This window comes from Geotrypetes seraphini, chromosome 7 (assembly GCF_902459505.1).
Source record: "Geotrypetes seraphini chromosome 7, aGeoSer1.1, whole genome shotgun sequence".
Taxonomy (NCBI): Eukaryota; Metazoa; Chordata; class Amphibia; order Gymnophiona; family Dermophiidae; genus Geotrypetes; species Geotrypetes seraphini.
The window spans coordinates 175852050-175870672 of NC_047090.1; the positions used below are offsets into that span (position 1 = coordinate 175852050).

The window sequence follows — 18623 nt, forward strand, 5'->3', positions numbered from 1 at the left end:
GACTCATCTCAAGTAAATTTAGTGAGCCTATGTGAACATCTTATTTGCATGCGGGGTCTTTTGAGAATGACTTGCTTTTTTGAAGTCATTACAAGAGTGACATCGGTAGCAGTCCATTAGATTTTATTGTGAAGTTTTGAGAATCTTCCACTGTGTTTGCTTCATACATTCATGGATTTCCTTTGGAATTTTCTTCTGCAGGACTAGGAACTTCATGATGGCTCGGAGTTTCACACTTGAAAATTCCACTTTTCGTTGATATACCGTATTTTCACGCATATTACAAACCGTGCATAACCATGCGCGTTATGTGTGTGAACGCGTTGTACAAATTTTTTTTTTCATTCCGATCCGGCATCCCCCCTGCGAACCGGCATCCTCCCCCCCGCTCGCGTCGCCCCCTCCCCCGCAATCCTACATCCCCCCCAGCGCCGCAAAGACATCTCTTACCCGATTGGGCACCGGCACCAACACCAATGCACAGGACGTGCCAGTGCCCGAAGATCCTCCCTCGTTGGGCTGGGCTGGGCGGTGCGAGGGAGATCCTCCTTCTTCCCTGTGCCGGGCTGGACTGGGCTTTGAGCATTTGCGCATGCTCAAAGCCTTCTGGTCTCGCTCTCTCCGAGATTCTCAGATTCAGAATCTCGGAGAGAGTGAGACCAGAAGGCTTTGAGCATGCGCAAATGCTCAAAGCCCAGTCCAGCCTGGCACAGGGAAGAAGGAGGATCTCCCTCGCACCGCCCAACCCAGCCCAACGAGGGAGGATCTTTGGGCACTGGCACGTCCTGTGCATTGGTGCTGGTGCTGTTGCCAAATCGGGTAAGAGATGTCTTTGCGGTGCTGGGGGGGATGTAGGATCGCGGGGGAAGGGGGGTGACGCAAGCGGGAGGGGGGGTGACGCAAGCGGGGGGGAGGATGTCGGTTCGCAGGCCAGAAGAGGGAGTAGGCGGGAGGAGGTTTTAGCAGCATGCGCGGTATACGCGTGTGCGTGCTATATAGAATTTTTTTTACAGAAATGCTTTGGACCTGCGCGCTATACGCATATGCGTGTTATACACGTATGCGCGTTATATGCGTGAAAATACGGTAGTTCAATCAATGATCTGTAACAATGTCAAAATGTAGCATTACGATTCTGTAAATTGGCACTCTGCAAAATAAAATAACACTCAGTTACAGTGGCAAAATAATGCTCAGAATTTAGGAAGTTGGTGGGGCTAAGAAATTTTCAGCACCCCCTCATATTAAATTCTGATTGTGTCAGAGGTTTGTAAACAACACTCATTTGGATAGAGGTTCCATCTTTTTTTTAGGTGATCCATATCACTTCTTCACCCCAGGCTCCCTGCATTTCAGTTCCTTTGATTATTGTTCCTCATATATGGAGCTGCTCTTTCACCTTTTCAACCATTTTTATCCTTCCTAAATAGATTATAGTCATGTTAGTTTGTGTCACATTCATGGGAGTCATTGATATATGTGCCTGTGATGGCAACAGGGCTTGCAGATCATGAACTTTGAGTGTGAGTGTTTATGGTCATTGCTTTCCAGTTACATTTTGGTGGCATTCTTCTTTCATCTCCATCCCTTCTTTTCTCCCCTTTCCGCTCTTCCAATTTCTTCTGCTTTTTGGCCTGTTGGGATTTAGGAACCTATGTTAGTCCACCTGTTAAAAGCATTTTCAATTTCTCATAACATATATGTCTTGCATTTCAAATGGCATCAAAATCCATTCTTACTGGTTTCTTTGCTATTACTAGGTTACAAATGGATTAACTAATATGAACTGCCCAGAAGGTGTTCTTTTGTTTTTCTTTTGCTAATGAAGACTTAAAAACAAAATGTATGCCTGTGTACCATAGAACCCTTTCTCTCTCTCTCTTTTTTTTTTTTTTTTTAAGGAGATGTCAAAGAAGAAATACTTTTAACTTGAAGTAAAAATAAATAAATAGAAAATTAATTTAAAAAAACTAATAATAGAAATTCACAGGTGAATAAAAAAAAATGTTAAATAGTTATATTTGTGATTGTTTTTACTAGGTGCAGGGAAAAGATCCTTCTGTGGATATTACTCAGGACCTGGTGGATGAATCTGAAGAAGAACGTTTTGATGACATGTCATCACCAGGTCTAGAACTGCCATCTTGTGAGTTGAGTAGACTAGAAGAAATTGCAGAAGTTGTTGCATCTTCTTTGCCATCACCATTACGCCGAGAAAAACTCGCACTAGCACTGGAGAATGAGGGCTATATAAAAAAGCTCTTAGAACTTTTTCATGTGTGTGAGGACTTGGAAAACACTGAAGGACTGCACCATTTATATGAAATAATCAAAGGAATATTCCTCTTGAATCGAACTGCACTTTTTGAAGTCATGTTTTCTGAAGATTGCATAATGGACATAATTGGATGCTTAGAGTATGACCCTTCTTTATCACAACCACGGAAACACAGGGAATTTCTGACAAAAACTGCAAAGTTTAAAGAAGTGATTCCTATATCGGATCCAGAGCTGAAGCAAAAAATACATCAAACATATAGAGTTCAGTACATTCAAGATATGGTCTTACCCACCCCCTCAGTATTTGAAGAAAATATGTTGTCAACACTTCATTCCTTCATCTTTTTTAATAAAGTGGAAATAGTTGGTATGTTGCAGGTAAGCCTGTTTAATATTTATTTGAGGAAAATGAACATTTGCCACTGCAAGGATAAGTGCTTTTACATCTAGTAGTACAGTTGAAATATTAACGGCCTCTTTTACAAAGCCGCGCAGCAACAGCCCCGAAGCCCTTTAAATCTCTCTGGGCTTCGGGGCTGTTAGCACGGCTTTGTAAAAGAGGCTGTAAGTATAATCACTCTGTTAGAGAACTTATTAGCACTTGTTATCTCTTGAATTATATACAAACTTGACCTGCATGTTTTTACTCACATTTCCCACTCCTTACTTCTGCTCCATTCTGTTAGCAGCTGCCAACACTCTTCTCACTGCCACCATTTCTTCTTTTCCCCTCCAAGTGTTGCTAATCAGGGCCACCAGGAAATATGTTCTAGGTACAGAGCTGTGAGCAGGCTTATTGAAGGCTTCATTTATAAAATCCATCTTGCCTTTGTGTTTCAATCGCTACTTAGCATCAGCTCCACTGTTCTGCACAAATGGGTATTATTCCCTCCTACAAGCAGGTGGAGGTTGAGAAAATGGAGTTTTACCAGTGACCTCACCAATTATTAGCTGGTGCTGCTCCCTGGAAGGGTCCAATATTTCTCTACTTTGGCAGATGTTATGTCATGGGGTCTGGTGCTCCTGTCCCTGGCCTAGCTCCCAGCTCTGCTGGCTGCGGCCACACAGCTTGCCACTCTCAGGCCATCCAGACTCTGTAAGGGACCTGGTTAAGTGTGGAGCTCAGCTTTGCCATCCCCAATTGTGCTTCTTAGCATTCACTGAGTGAATTTTGTGGCTCAGTCCTACGGAACCTTGACAGAAGGGTGCAGGTCCCCATCCCCCCACTCCTCCTGCCTGCTCATCGTGTTTGGGTGTATTTCACTCAGGCTTTATTCCTGTGTGTAGGGTAAAATTTTGATTTTTTTTTTTTTTTTTTTTTTTAATGGATTGACGTTTAAAAAAAATGCACCTGAGAGCAAAGGGGTCAGCAGAGATGCCAGAACCCAGGGTTTGAGTTGGCTCAAGCAGCTATACAGGCCTGAATACATGGCCAAGCATGCTTGCAAGCAGATGCTGCAGTGTCTGCAAAAGCTGACAGATCAGCACGTCTGCCAGTTCTGTCTGCCCCTCCTGTGATTGACTGTTTCTGACTTTGAAGGCAGCACCTGGGGGAAGCTGCCAGAGTTATTCCTCTTCTTCCTGCCCCAAGGCATCAGCACCCGTAGTCCCAGTGACCTCAGTGGCAATGGTGGTCATTTTTCCCAGCTTGTGTTTTCTTCTCCTCACAACACCCATCAGGGCTTGGAGAGGGGTGGTGGTGGAAGACCTTGCCTTCCACTTACTTTGAGTCCAACAGTGGGGAGGATTCCGATGGGGTGTGTGGTTTTATTTATTTAGGCTCTAGAGTTTGATCCACATAGTCAAATAAGCCCTGCAGAAGGATGCTGGTCCCTAGGGGCTGCTTTTGGCTAGGGTCCCCTCTTGGGGGGGGGGAACAAGCACCATATGGGAGATTGGGGGGTGGTCACAGACATCTGGTTCCTGGGCAACGGGGGATGACCCTGACGCCCGCTCTGACCCTCAATTCATCTTATATATTCAGATTTAAATAATATGCCTTCATGGGAAGAGGCAGAGCAACAATCCCATGTGATCCTTCTCTCTTCTCAATGATGAGATTATAGAAACTTTCAGGATTCTCAGGTTGCCTGTTGTGGATACCTCAGGGGGATTCTCGTGAGGGGCTTGCGGAGCCCCCAAAGCAATTTCCACTTCATAAGGTGTTTCCCTGCTTGATACTAGGGAGAAGGAGTCCCAGTTGAGGCTCTAAGCTTTTTTTTATGGTGGAGGCTAGGTTCCTCAACCACCTTTATTCCTTCACCTCTAAGGAGGCAGAGAGGTAATGAGCGTACCCTAAGGTGGATGCTCTTATTACAGCAGTCACCAAGGCTACCACAGTTCCTGTTAAGCATGGTTTGGCATCAGGGAGCTTGACAGTAAGCGAGTGATGCAGCAGGTGTAACTAGCCATTTTGGTAGGAGCATTCTTTTTCCAAGTAGCCATCTGTGAAGGCTATGTGAAGTGTGTCTGGCTGCAACAGGTGCCGAAGTCTGCAGAGGTTTCCCACCTAGAATCAGGATCTGCTGCCTTGGTAGATGTCCTGTATAATTGTTCTGCCTGGTCTCTTGATCAGTGTGCTCGATTTGTGATTGGCCGTTGCTGACTTTGGCAGATGCAGCTTCCATGAAACTTCTTGGTCAGCTGTTCTTTCAAGGGTACTTGCTATTTGGGGAGTACCCAGAGAAGCTAGAAAAGGATATGCTCCAGGGGGCAAGCTACTTCCAGCCCAATCCAATGTGTTCAAACTAAGGCCTCACTTCAGGGAGACCCTTTTGGTTGGGAACCTATTCCTGACATAGCTCCTGGCTGTAGCTGCTCAACTTGGTTGAACCTGAGTCACTCTCAGGCCATCCAGTCCCTGGAATGAACCTTGTTGAATGTGGTGCTTAGCTTTGCCACCCCCAGTTGTGCTTTTTATCCACTGGGTGAGTTTTATGACTCAGTCCTACAGGGAAGGAAATGCAAGAAAGGAACAGGCCGCAAACTCAAGTGTATGTACATGAACGCAAGGAGCCTAAGGAATAAGATGGGTGAATTAGAAGCTATGGCACAAAAAGATAACGTGGACATCATCGGCATCACGGAAACATGGTGGACTGAAGAAAACATCTGGGACACTGTGCTACCGGGATACAAACTATACCACAGAGACGAGTGGCTCAAAAAGGTGGGGGCATTGTCATATACGTCAAAAAGGGAATTGAATCTACTGGAGAGAACACGCCACAACAGACGGATAAGTTAGAGTCTCTATGGGTCAAAATTCCGGGAACAAATGGACTGGAAACGAAGATCAGCATCTACTACCGACCCCCAGGGCAGTCCGAAAAAATTGATGGAGAAATGACGGACGAGATTAAACTGCAAGGGAGGCAATGCAGTTATCATGGGTGACTTTAACTATCCAGGGATAGACTGGAACCTAGGCACTTCCGGCTGCGCTAGGGGAGACCAAGTTCTGGATGCTGTAGGCGATTGCTTCCTGGAACAACTTGTCAAGGAAAATACAAGAGGAAATGCAATTCTGGACTGCGAGGACCGGCACAAGGTGTTGAAGTAGAAGGGACGCTGGGAAACATCGATTACAACATGATCCGCTTCGACCTGGACGCAGGGGTGAAACATCGATCCAGAACGACTGCCACTGAACTTCTGAAAAGGGAATTACAAAGGGATGAGACTCATGATGGGGAAGATTAAGAAGAGGATAAGCACTGTAAAATACTAGAGCAAGCTTGGTCCCTTTTAAAGGACTCAGTCACCGAGGCGCAAAATCTATATATACTGCGTATCAACAAGGGATCCAAGAGGAAAAAGAACAAGGAATCAGCGTGGGTTACTGTAGAGGTGAAGGAAGCGATCAGAGACAAGAAAACTTTGTTTAAGGAATGGAAAAGGTCAAGAACGGACAAAAAATAGAATAAGCACAAACAACATCAACGAAGGTGCCATAAGGCGGTAAAAGGGTCCAAAAGAGACTACGAGGAAAAAATAGCCAAGGAGGCAAAAAACTTAAAGCCGTTCTTTCGATATATTAAGGGGAAAAGACCCGAGAAGGAAGCGGTGGGACCGTTAGATGACAATGGACTAAAGGGAGTGTTGAAAGAGGACAAAGCGTTCGCCAACAAACTGAACACACTTTTTGCGTCTGTATTTACCGAAGAGAATATACACAGCATACCGGAACCCATCAGGCTATATGCTGGAAATGAAGACGGGAAACTGACAGGGTTGACGGTCAGTCTAGAAGAGGTATGCAGGCAGATCGATAGGCTTAAGAGCGATAAATCCCGGGGACTGCATGGCATCCATCCAAGGGTCATCAAGGAACTGAAAGGGACTATAGCTGAACTGCTTCAACTAATAGCCAATCTGTCGATCAAATCGGGAAAGCTTCTGGAAGACTGGAAGGTGGCGAATGTTATGCCAATCTTCAAAAAAGGTTTGAGGGGAGATCCGGGAAACTACAGACCGGTGAATCTGACCTCGGTACCTGGAAAGATGGTAGAGGCGCTGATAAAAGACTGCATCATTGATCACCTTGACGAACACGGTCTGAAGCCAGCACGGTTTCAGCAAAGGCAGATCTTGTTTGACGAACTTGCTGCACTTCTTCAAGGGAGTAAACAGGCAGATAGACAAGGGCGACCCGGTCAACATTGTATATCTGGTTTTTCAGAAGGTGTTCGACAAGGTTTCACATGAACGACTACTTCGGAAAAATGCGAGCCATGGAATCGAGGGTGAAATACTCACGTGGATTAAAAACTGGCTGGAGCATAGAAAACAGAGAGTGGGGTAAATGGACAATACTCAGACTGGAAGAGTGTCACCAGTGGGGTGCCGCAGGGCTCGGTGCTTGGACGCATGCTCTTCAACATCTTTATAAACGATCTGGACATTGGTACGACGAGTGAGGTGATTAAATTTGCGGACGATACAAAGTTATTTAGAGTAGTGAAGACACAGGGGGATTGCGAAGATATGCAACATGACATAATCAAGCTCGAGAAATGGCCATTGACATGGCAAATGAGGTTCAACACGGATAAGTGTAAAGTGATGCATGTCAGTAACAAAAATCTCATGCATGAATACAGGATGTCTATGGCGGTACTTGGAGAGACCTCCCCAGGAAAGAGACTTGGGAGTTCTGATCGACAAGTCGATGAAGCTGTCCATGCAGTGCGCAGCGGCGGCGAAAAGGGCGAGCAGAATGCTAGGAGAATGATAAAGAAGGGGAATCACGAACAGATCTTGCCACTGTAGCGGGCCATGGTGCGCCTTCACCTGGAGTACTTCGTCAAGTACTGGTTGCCATACATGAAGAAGGACATGGTACTACTCGAAAGGGTCTAGAGAAGAGCGACAAAAATGGTAAAGGGGCTGGAGGAGTTGCCGTACAGTGAGAGATTGGAGAAACTGGGCCTCTTCTCCCTTGAAAAGAGGAGACTGAGAAGGGGACATGATCGAAACATTCAAAATACTGAAGGGAATAGACTTAGCAGATAAAAACAGATTGTTCACTCTCTCCAAGGTAGGGAGAATGAGAGGGCACTCTCTGAAGTTAAAATGGGATAGATTCCGTACAAACGTAAGAAAGTTCTTCTTCACCCAGAGAGTGATGGAAAACTGGAACGCTCTTCCGGAGGCTGTTATAGGGGAAAACACCCTCCAGGGATTCAAGACAAAGTTAGACAAGTTCCTGCTGAACTGGAACGTATGCAGGTAGGGCTGATCTCAGTTAGGGCACTGGTCTTTGACCTGGGGTCCACCGCGGGCGTGGACTGCTGGGCACGATGGACCACTGATCTGACCCTCCAGTGGCAATTCTTATGTTCTTATGACCCTGACAGAGGGGTGTGGGTGAAGGACAAGTTCTCAAAAGGAGAGCCAGTTCTTTGACCCCTGCAGATGATACTCCAGTGGTCCATCCTGCTTAATGAGGACATGCCAAGTCCCTTGGTACTGCATGTGATGGGCAAGTTGTCTTCCTTCCACCGTGAGAGGGCCCACATCTCGGACTAAAAAAATGGGAGCATATCACTCCCTTTTATTGAAAGCTCCATTGATTGCCATTATAATCCAGAGAATTATTCAAGTTCTCATGTATCTGCTTTAAAGCAGTTTATGGCATGCTTGCAGGCTATCTCATCCCTCATTTTACCTTGAGTTATTCCAATAAGAGCTCCCGAAGAGTACACCTGATTGCATTTCCTTCAATAAAACTCTGTCATTACAAAAGGTTCCCTGAGAGAACCTTTTCCTTTCAGGCGGCCAAATTGAATATATGGCTTGCCAAATTGGTGTTAGAAACTTCCTCTTACCTTGACTTTAGAAAACAGATAAAAACTCAACTATTTAACAGGCTAGAATATTAATGTGGTTTATTCTTTTAACCTAACTTTTTATCCTATTTTAAATTGTTTGTATTTCTTTATATAGTTAATATTTTATTTTGCTAAATCTTTAGAAGATTTTAATCTGATATATGCATTTGCATTGTATGTAATCCGCTTGATTGTTGTGAACCGCCTAGAACTTTGGGTATGGTGGTATATAAAAATAAATTATTATTATTAAAGGATTCTGGAGGTGGTTGTGAAGGAATATTCCTTGGAGCTCACCTAGTCCATTCTGACGCCTTCATGATGCCTTCCCAATATGACTTGGAGCAAAAATGCCAGGCTGTCATACTTACCTTTCAGCATCTGTTGGAGTTTTGCACTGTGGAGCTGGTGCCTCGTGAAGAGTGCATTCTTTGTGGTCCCCAAAAAGGGCAGCTCATTCCATCCCATTTTGGACTTGAAGGGAGTCCATTCCTGTTTCTAGTTTAACATTTTTGCATGGAAACTCTCACATCAGTGATTGCCTTGGTTCAGCCAGATAAGTTCCTGATATCCCTGGACCTCATAGATGGCTATCTGCACATTCCCATTGCTGCTCTTCACAGACATTATTTTCACTTCTGTGTTCTTGGATGCCATTACTAGTTTTTGACCTTACCTTTTGGTCTCGCATCTTTTTCAAGGTTATGGTGGTGGTTGCTGCTTATGTGCTACCAGGGAATTGGGGTGCATTTTTTTACCTGGATAACTGGCTGATTCGAGTGGACTTGGCAGAGGAGGCCATCCTGGCCATGTCTCAAGTCATCTCCTGGGTGGAGAATTTGGGCTGTGCTGTGAATTGGAGCAAGTATCACCAGATTCCCTCCAAGACTCTGGAGTACCTGGAAGTTCAGACACTGTGTGGGGGATGGTGTTCCTCTTGGAGATCCAGGACTCTCTTTCTCTATTTCTGAGGGGGCCTGGACTTCAGATTTCCATGCTTATCATGCTGGTTTCTTCTGTCGCCATTTTCTCATGGCACATGCTAGACGGACCCCCCAACCAGACAGGAAGGGCTGTACAGCTCCTTCCAACCAGGAGACAGTTACCTATTCTATCAAACCCGTGGAAGAGCACGCGCTATATGGTTGTCCCTGAAGCTCTCATTAGCGATGTGAGCTTTGTCTGATACCTGTTAGGATGCTGTTGTTTTCCACGGGGCGGTAGATACAGCATCTTAATTGCGTCTAGTACGTATTCACTTTAAAGGACATACATATTTCGCTCACATTGCATGGAGTTAGTACTGTTTTCATGGTTCCAGTATACTCCTTTTTAAATTGCGAAACTTGATTTTTCCTAGGAGAATTTCTTTCTTTTTACACATCCTACAGTTCTCATCCTGCCGTTCCCTGGCCTTCTGCACTTCATTCTGAGGGGATTTTGACTTCTTCCAATGACTCTTCAGGCTTTCTCATGAGGGGGAAGACGCTATAATGTCAGGTCAGGGGGCTGTGAACATTTTTCAAGATGCTTGCAACTTTGCATCCTCCTCAGGTTTCCGGATCATTCTTGGAGTCTCTATGTTTTGTGTTTCCCCTTTTAAGTGTTACTGGTCTTCAGGGCAATTCTTGTAGTTCTTCAGGAACTAAGGGACGTTATTCCACTTACTGCATGGTGCCCAAGATGGGGACATTGGGCAGGCTGGATCCCATTCTGTTAAATTAGTTTCTCAGGGTTATACATTTCTGCAGAAAAACTGGGAGAATATTTACATTTTCACTGTGGACTCTGAATCGGCACTAGGTTTGCTTGCCTCTCTTGGAGCAGCACTTTCGGTTTTGGCAAATGCCATTTCGCCTACCCAAGGCTTCATGAACATTTCAGAAAATGTGATCAGTGGTACTGTTTTGGCACTACCAGGCGATTCACCTACTTTCTTCTTGACTGACTGCTTGATTCCAGTCGGGCCATTTGACTGACACGAAAAGGGTGGTTTCTTTTCCTCAGTTCTTTGGATGTGAATCTTTGAATTTGCACAGCGTTCTTTTCTCCTGTACTATTTATAGGTATATCGGGGAGATGTTTTTATTCATATAGGAGAGAAATGTGTTTCTTCCCAGAGACTAGGGCGATGGGTCAGTCTCGGGTTTGCATTTTTCTTCGGTCACCATGACCAAGAGTATGGGATTCTGTACAGGTTCTAGGTTCCATGTTGCTGACTCCACTAGGAACTTCGGCTTGCTTTCCCATTATAATGCTACAGCAGTCGCTTTGTTCCGGTGGTTCCCGGTATCTCAGGGCTCCAATTATTTGGTAGGCTCCTCAAGCATCGCTGTGTATGATTTGGTGGCTCAGCGAGATTTCTCTTTTCAAAGGTATGCCTCAGTCTTTGCTGGACTAGCTCATGGTCACCAAACATCCCAGGGTGTCGGGTTGGGGGGCTTGGTGCCTTCCATCCTCAGCTCCAGGAGTCTGGTCTTAAGAGGCGACTCAGTACTTGTTCATTCTTCTACTCTGGAGCATGGTCAGACTACCGTTTCTAGAGCTTCAGACCATTCTTCTGGAATGACACTGAAGGTCTTTTCAGTCAGTATTATGATGGGGGTATTTCTGTACAGCCTGGGCATTAGGTGATGTACTCAGTTGGCGGGTAAAGTTGTGGTTCTACTTCAGTTAGTGGACCCTCAACTTCCTCTTCTGTTGGCAGATCATTTTATGGGTCAGGAAAAGTGTTTGGATAGACTTTCTCTCCGGGAAATCTGACCATGGCTCATTTATTGTATGTTACAGAGTACAGCGCTATATACGCTCTAGAAAGTGTAAATGTTGGTAATAGTGAAATCTTCTACATCCTGGATATTGAGAATTTTGGCTCAGGCATTCCAGCTCTTTTTATGGAAGTGAGATCTCGAACTAGACCTCATGGCCTTTCTCGAAATTCTAAGCTTCCTAGCTTCTTCGGCGGACACAGGGTGTGGGAGTCAGAGTGGGTAGCAGTGTGGCTTCTTTCTCGCCTCTGGTTTCTCTTTTTTCAGTGTTTTCCCCTGGCTGATGATGGCTTGCATTTGTCATCGCAAGCTAGCTTTCAGGGCACAGTATTTGTAGAATCTCTGGATTGGCTGCGCCAACCTTGCTATGGGGATCTGATGAGTCTTTCAACAACCAGACTGTTGAGTTTCCTAGTATCTCTGGATTTGCTTACCTAGGGTCCAAGAAAACATGGATATTCGTACTACTTTGGTATTACGATCTAGCTTTTGAAAAGTCATGGCTGACATGTAAGGCTTATGGGAAGCAGGTTCTTTCTTCTCTTATCCAGGCGATACAGACGTCTTCACCTGTGGCTTCTGCTTCCTTTTGGAGGTTTTTCCTTTCTTGGGTACTTCTCAACATTTGCACCCTTCCAGAGTTCTTTTTTGGCACAAGTGTATTGCCAAGGGCTTAGCGTTCAATTCCCTTCAGCTTCAAGTGACATTCTTAGCTTGTTACAATGGCTAGGTATATTGCTCTTCGCTTACTTCTCAGTTTCATGTAGTTCAGTTCCTAAACGGAGTACGGTATATTCGTACACCTCTTAGAAAGCCCTGTTCGGAGGACAGTCTTAAGGTACTTACTGAAGGCTTCATTTCATCCTTGTCTTTTGAGACTCTAAAGGGCTGTGCCGTTGAACACGGGGTTTCTTGTGGCCATGGCTTCAGCTCGGCGGTTTTCTGAGTTGCAGGCCTTGTTTGGCGAGGATTCCTATTTCTGATTTTCAAAATCTGGGGTGTCAGTTTGGACGGTACCACAATTTTTTTCTAAGGAGGTGTCATCCTTTCTTTTATGACACTCTCACTTTTCCTTCCTTCTTCCTGGGAGGAGAAATGGGGAGACGTGCTTTTATTCACTGCATTTTTTTAAAAGTGCGTAGCGTTCTCCACTGAGCTAGGTTTCTAACGACTTTTAGTTGTTTAGATCACCTTTTTGTATTCTTCAAGGGACGCCTCAAACATATGGCGGCGTCCAAAGCCTCCATCGCTCGATGGGTCCAGGAGGACATTCTTTACGCTTGCTTGATGGCGGGGAATAATTGGCGAAAAAACTTCATCACCATTTCGCCAGGGCGATGGCTACTTCTTGTACTCGGTCCAGAGGTTTTTTCCTTGGAGGAGTTTTGTCTCGCAGCTACTTGGTCTTCCGAGAGTGCTTTATCTCATGGATGTGGGGGCGCATATGGTGGATGTGTTTAGTGCTTCGGTTGTTGCGGAGGCGGCGTTTGCTTCCCACCCAGATTGAGGATTGCTTTGCTACATCCCATTGGTCTCTGGATTCATCTGCTGCTGTTGCTAAGGAAGGAAAAATTATGTTCTTACCTGTTAATTTTCTTTCCTTTAGACGCAGCAGATGAATCCAGAGCCCCGCCTTTTCTGGATATTATCTGTCAGTTTTTCTTTTGCAACTTTTGAAGTTTGTTATTATTGATGGTTGTATTCTGTATTATTGCCTTTTGAGATTTGTTATGGGAAAGAAGTTTTTTATATGCTATGCCTATTGATGGTTATGGATGCTTGAGCAAGGAGCTATACTGAAGATACAGGAGGAGTGCCAGCCAATAGGACCACCTGTTAATCAGTTTCTATATCTCCGCCTGCTGGTAGATGTGTGCTATCCCATTGGTCTCTGGATTCATCTGCTGTGTTTAAAGGAAAGAAAATTAACAGTTAAGAACATAGTTTTTCCTTCCTATGCCTTGCTCTTCCTTGTATGCCAACCTTCCATATTTGGATTCAAAGATGCCACATCAAAGCAAAGTACAATTAAAAAAAAAATATAAAACCAAGTACAAAAATAAAACTACTTACCTCATCATCCCCTACCCACCCCATAACCATCACAAATATAACTTTAAAAAAAGATGCAGAAGACAAACCCCTTCCTTTTTTCCCTACCTCCATTGTACCCTGTAATACTTGTGCATTTTGTTCGACACAGAGTGAAACGGTGTGTTTCTCCCAGAAGCGCATAGAGTGAATTACAGGCAGCAGATCTTGGAGATGCAGACCATGCTAGCTCTGACAGCATGGTATTATCTTCAACTGGTGGGGTCTATGGTGGTGGTGATGACAGAGGTGGTACCCTGTGCGAGAGCACATTTGTGTCCTCGCCAGGAGATGTTACTCTCCAGATGGTCTCTGCAGTCAGGGGCTTTGGATCTCTCTCTTGCTTGGACAGCCGCAGCACTGCACAACTTGAACTGGTGGTTGGAGCCACAGCCCCTGACCCAGGGAGGAGGGGGGGTACCTCTGCTCATACCCATGTGGGTGATCCTGACGACAGATACTACTACTACTACTACTTTGGGCTGGGGAGCCCTCTGTGAAGGACTCCTCGCAAAGGAGTTTGGTCCATGAATCATTTGGTGTTGAGAGCAATACACTTAGTCCTTCAGGTGCTGGAAAGTGTCCTGGAAGGAAAGGCTTCCCATGTCTTTTCGGACAATACCATAACGGTGGCTTACGTTAATTGACAGGGAGGCATCTATTAATCATAAAAATAATTTCAAAAATATAGAGAAAACAATACAAATCTTATCCTCGTGATTCAGCCTCCACAATATCATCCAAGGCTTATCTCTCGTTTCACCACCCCAAAGAAAAATAAGCCACCACCATCAGTAACCTGACGTTATATTGTAGTTCTGTACACATATACCCAAGCTTTCAATAACTTTCTAAATGTTTAGAAAATGTGGTTCATTTCTAATCTCGCACAGTAGTTAATGTAACATTGGTAATCTTAGATGTCATGTATCATCTCTTCATTTTTAGTTATAAACCATTTTCATTCATTGTTCATAGGCCTTTAGTCTAACCTTTTAGTTGCTCTCCCACCCCAGTATCACAGTAAATGTCCCCACTTTTTTATTTTTTATTTTTTTTTAATCTTGAGTAACAATCCCAATTTCTGGCAATATTGGAGACTAAAAAAAAATCTGTATCCAAAAAGAATTGATCTGTATTTGCCCTAGTAGATTGTTTTCAAACATATCTGTCTTTGTCTTAGCCTTTTTCCATACATTTTTTGACTAAATAGTTAAGTTCTTTTATTTTCTGTTGTTTAAAGCTTATTTAATTCGGTTCTTCTTACAATATCATCGCAGGAGACATAAACTTACACCTAGATGAAGAGGACAATACAAACGCGAAAGAGTTTAAAAACTTTCTATCCCTACTCAATTACAACCTCCCTCCACCCACACAAACACATGAAAAAGGCCATCAGTTAGATATGGTAGCCATGTCCACAAAGGACTTCCCAAACCCTGCCATCTCTATACGTAAAGGCACCTGGTGTCATGATATCTGGTCTGATCATTTTACTTATTATTTCAAGCTAATCTGGTCTTATTCTAAATCTAAAACACGCCCAATAATAAAAAGAGAACATAACACCAGAGGCTATATTAATCCAATAGATTTCTGGTCACAATATGAATTGCAATCAGAGATAGAAGAAGGAATCGATTTCTGGGATCACGGGATGACAACCAGCACATCCATTTTAGATAAAATCGCCCCTATACGCAATAGCAAAAGCAATGCAAATAAATATAACAAATGGTTTGACACCGAACTTCTAAAACTGAAACAACTAGCTAGACGACTAGAAAGAACTTGGAAAAAAACAGGAGAACTAACAGACCGTAACAAATGGAGAGCTAACATAAAAATCTACAAACAAATGATAAAAGACAAACGTAAAGCATTCTACTCAATTAAAATCAACTCATCTTGTAATGGTTCACAAGGAATCAATACAAAAGAGCTATTCAACCTGATCACAAATTTATTTGACACCGCTCGCTACACCACACCCACACACAACTAAGTTACCCTCTGCAAATGACTTAGCACTACACTTCGATTCGAAAATTAAAAACCTTAGAATTCATTGTTCAACAAACGACCCTAGTGATCATCCGATACCTATCACCCAAGGAAATGATACACCGGCAGACATGATCTGGAGCTCCTTTCAAGATTTAGAGTGGAACAATTACAACAGACTATATAACAAATACTCTAAATCCTATTGCGTTCTGGACTCATGCCCCCCAGAAATCATGAAAACGGCACCTTTAGTATTTAAACTATCGTTGATGCAATATTTGGCTCATAACCTAAAAACTGGGAAGTTCTCTCTCCTACATGAAACTCAATCCAGTTTTAGACCGTCATTCAGTACTGAGACAGTAATTGCGGCTATTTTAGACAATCTGCGCCTACTGTTTAGTAAGGGCCTTAATGCCCTGGTTATGCAATTCGATATGAGTTCTGCCTTTGATCTAGTAGACCACGGGAAACTGCTGCAATGCCTAGACGCCATTGGTATCAGGGACGAGGTGCTGAATTGGTTCCGTGGCTTCCTTATGTCCCGCACTTATCAAGTACGTTTTAATTATGAACTTTCAGATACCTGGAGCAATCCATCCGCTGTGCCACAAGGGTCTCCGCTATCTCCATTGCTCTTCAACGTCTACATGTCCTCACTAGGCACGCAGCTAACCCAGTTAGGGATAAAACTATTTAGTTATGCAGATGATTTTACGATCATCATCCCATTCGTTAATTCTATCTCTGAAACTATTTCTAAAGCTTCAGAAGCTATAAACGTGATGGAGCACTGGATGACAACCTTTAGGCTCAAACTTAATTCAGAAAAGACAACTTTCTTCGTTGCTTCGCCACATCCGCTTGACACCAAATCACCACTATGTATCAATAATCTTAATTACCCTATCCAACCTACCATAAAGATACTAGGTGTAACTTTGGATCAGTGCCTAACCATGAGAGACCAGGTGGACTCCTTGATCAGAAAGGGATTTTTCACTCTCTGGAAACTCAGATCCATTAAAGCTTATTTCGATACAGCGGCATTCAGAACCCTAGTCCAATCCCTCGTACTGAGTCTACTTGACTACTGTAACATCGCCTATTTATCAATTTCACAAAAGAACATGCAGCGTTTACAATTGATGCAAAATGCAGCAGTCAAACTGATCTTTGGGCTGAGGAAGTTTGACCACGTGACACCCTACTACCGGCAGCTGCATTGGCTGCCAATGGAGGCGCGCGTAAAGTTTAAATTTGCCTGCTTCTGCTTCAAAGCACTACACGGACTTGCCCCTAAATATATAACTGACCTTTTCGTCTTCTCAGCCAACAGACACAAGAGAAGCTCACATTCCAACTTCGTTTCCCCCCCAGTGAGAGGTTGTAAACTGAAAAAACACCATGAACATCTTCTCTCGCACCAAGCAGCATCATGGGGTAAAGACCTAGAACAATTGCTTTCGCCTACTACTTATGAGGAATTTAGGAAACGTCTGAAAACACACCTGTTCCTAAAGTATCTAGACAACTGATCCTCTCTTCTCTCTCCCCTCTATAGCGATTAACTTGTTCTATTGATTACTCTCTCCTCAAAAATGGATTTCCTGTCCTATTAACCCTCTTTCTTCCTCCCCTCTTAAAGTCAATCAATTTGTACCTTTGTTTAATCTTTGTAAACCGCATAGAACTTCACGGTATTGCGGTATATACGCTGTTGTTATTATTATTATTATTTATATACACAAAACAGTCAGTAACACCCACAAAGAAGTGCATCAATAGAATTGAGACGAATGATTCTTTATTGGAAAAAGACCCAACATGGTCTCCCTCAATATACAAAAACATGAATTCAACTATACATATTCAAATAACCATAAAACATCATAGTTAAAATTATAAAATTAAAACCATACCATCACATTTCATTCTATCAAATTGGTCTCATATCTTCTTTTATTACAACACATTATGAAAATGTTTGTATATGATTTATATCTTTTCACTTATTCATTCATATCAAATTTCCATGTTGTATTCAAATAAAAAGATAATAAAATCACTACTAAAAACTATATTAACACATTTCATTCTATCAAATATCTCTCATCTTCTTTATATTGTATCTATGTCTGAAGAAATGTATGTGTAAAAACGATCTAATCTAAACATTATTTCCTCCTATCACTCACACAATCTCTCACAAATTACTTTTAATTAAAAAAGGCATCTGTCTGCATTTATTATGTATGCTGATTATCTAATTTGATTGGAGAGATCGTGTGAGATAGATCATTCAGAAAGACGTTGCTGATATGTCTTAACATTTAATTGTAAAGTATTTCACAGCTTAGATATGAAAAGTATTTGTTGAGGGCGACAGATGGTAAAGAAATATCCTTATATAATTAAGTGCTTTTAAATAGGTTTGTAAGCAATTAATAATAAATTAGCTAAGAGCATTGAAATGTAAAAGTGAGATCATATGCATTAAAACTTTTAGCAGATTATAGTCGCTTATAAAATATAATTACAGTGGAACCTTGGTTTACGAGCATAATTCGTTCTAGAAGCATGCTTGTAAATCAAGTTACTTTTATATCAAAGCGAGTTTCCCCATAGGAATGAATGGAAACTCACTTTGATTCGTTATACCTCCTCCCCCGAGTCTACCAGTGCTGCTCCATCACCCCCCTTCCCCCGCTCTAGCTGGCATTGCACCCCCGAACCGGCATCGCGCACCCCCCCCCCCTGCAAACGCACCCCCACAAGAACCACATCTTACCCCCGTGCTGAAAGCGGCATCCGCCCTTCCTTCCTCCCAAACATGCTCCTTACCCCATCTGCCGGTTGTGCGACTGAAAGAAATCTCCCGCCTCTTGCCTGGGCTGGGCCTTGAGCATCTGCGCATGCTCAAGGCCTTTTGGCTCTCATTCTCTCTGAGATCTCGGAGGGGGGGCGTTTGCGGGGGGGGGGGGAGGGAGTTGCGATGCCGGTTAGAGCCGGGGGGGGGGATGTGCTCGTGTAGAGGTTCCACTGTATAATGTTTAGTGAATACACTTCTTCTGAATCCGTGGTTTTAGTATCTGCGGATTCGGTTATTCATGATTTTTTTGTTTTTAATCGTTTTTTTTGG

At 43.4% G+C, this 18623-nt stretch overlaps 1 protein-coding gene across 4 annotated transcripts in view; it reads left to right on the forward strand.

Moving 5' to 3' along the window:
- PPP4R3A (protein phosphatase 4 regulatory subunit 3A) overlaps nucleotides 1-18623 on the forward strand; it is a 220116-nt gene that overhangs the window by 88118 nt on the left and 113375 nt on the right. For all 4 annotated transcript variants that reach the window (XM_033952661.1, XM_033952662.1, XM_033952663.1 and 1 more), the window contains one exon: nucleotides 2041-2658. In XM_033952661.1, the coding sequence (XP_033808552.1) occupies nucleotides 2041-2658 (618 nt within the window). The remainder of the gene's footprint in view (nucleotides 1-2040; nucleotides 2659-18623) is intronic.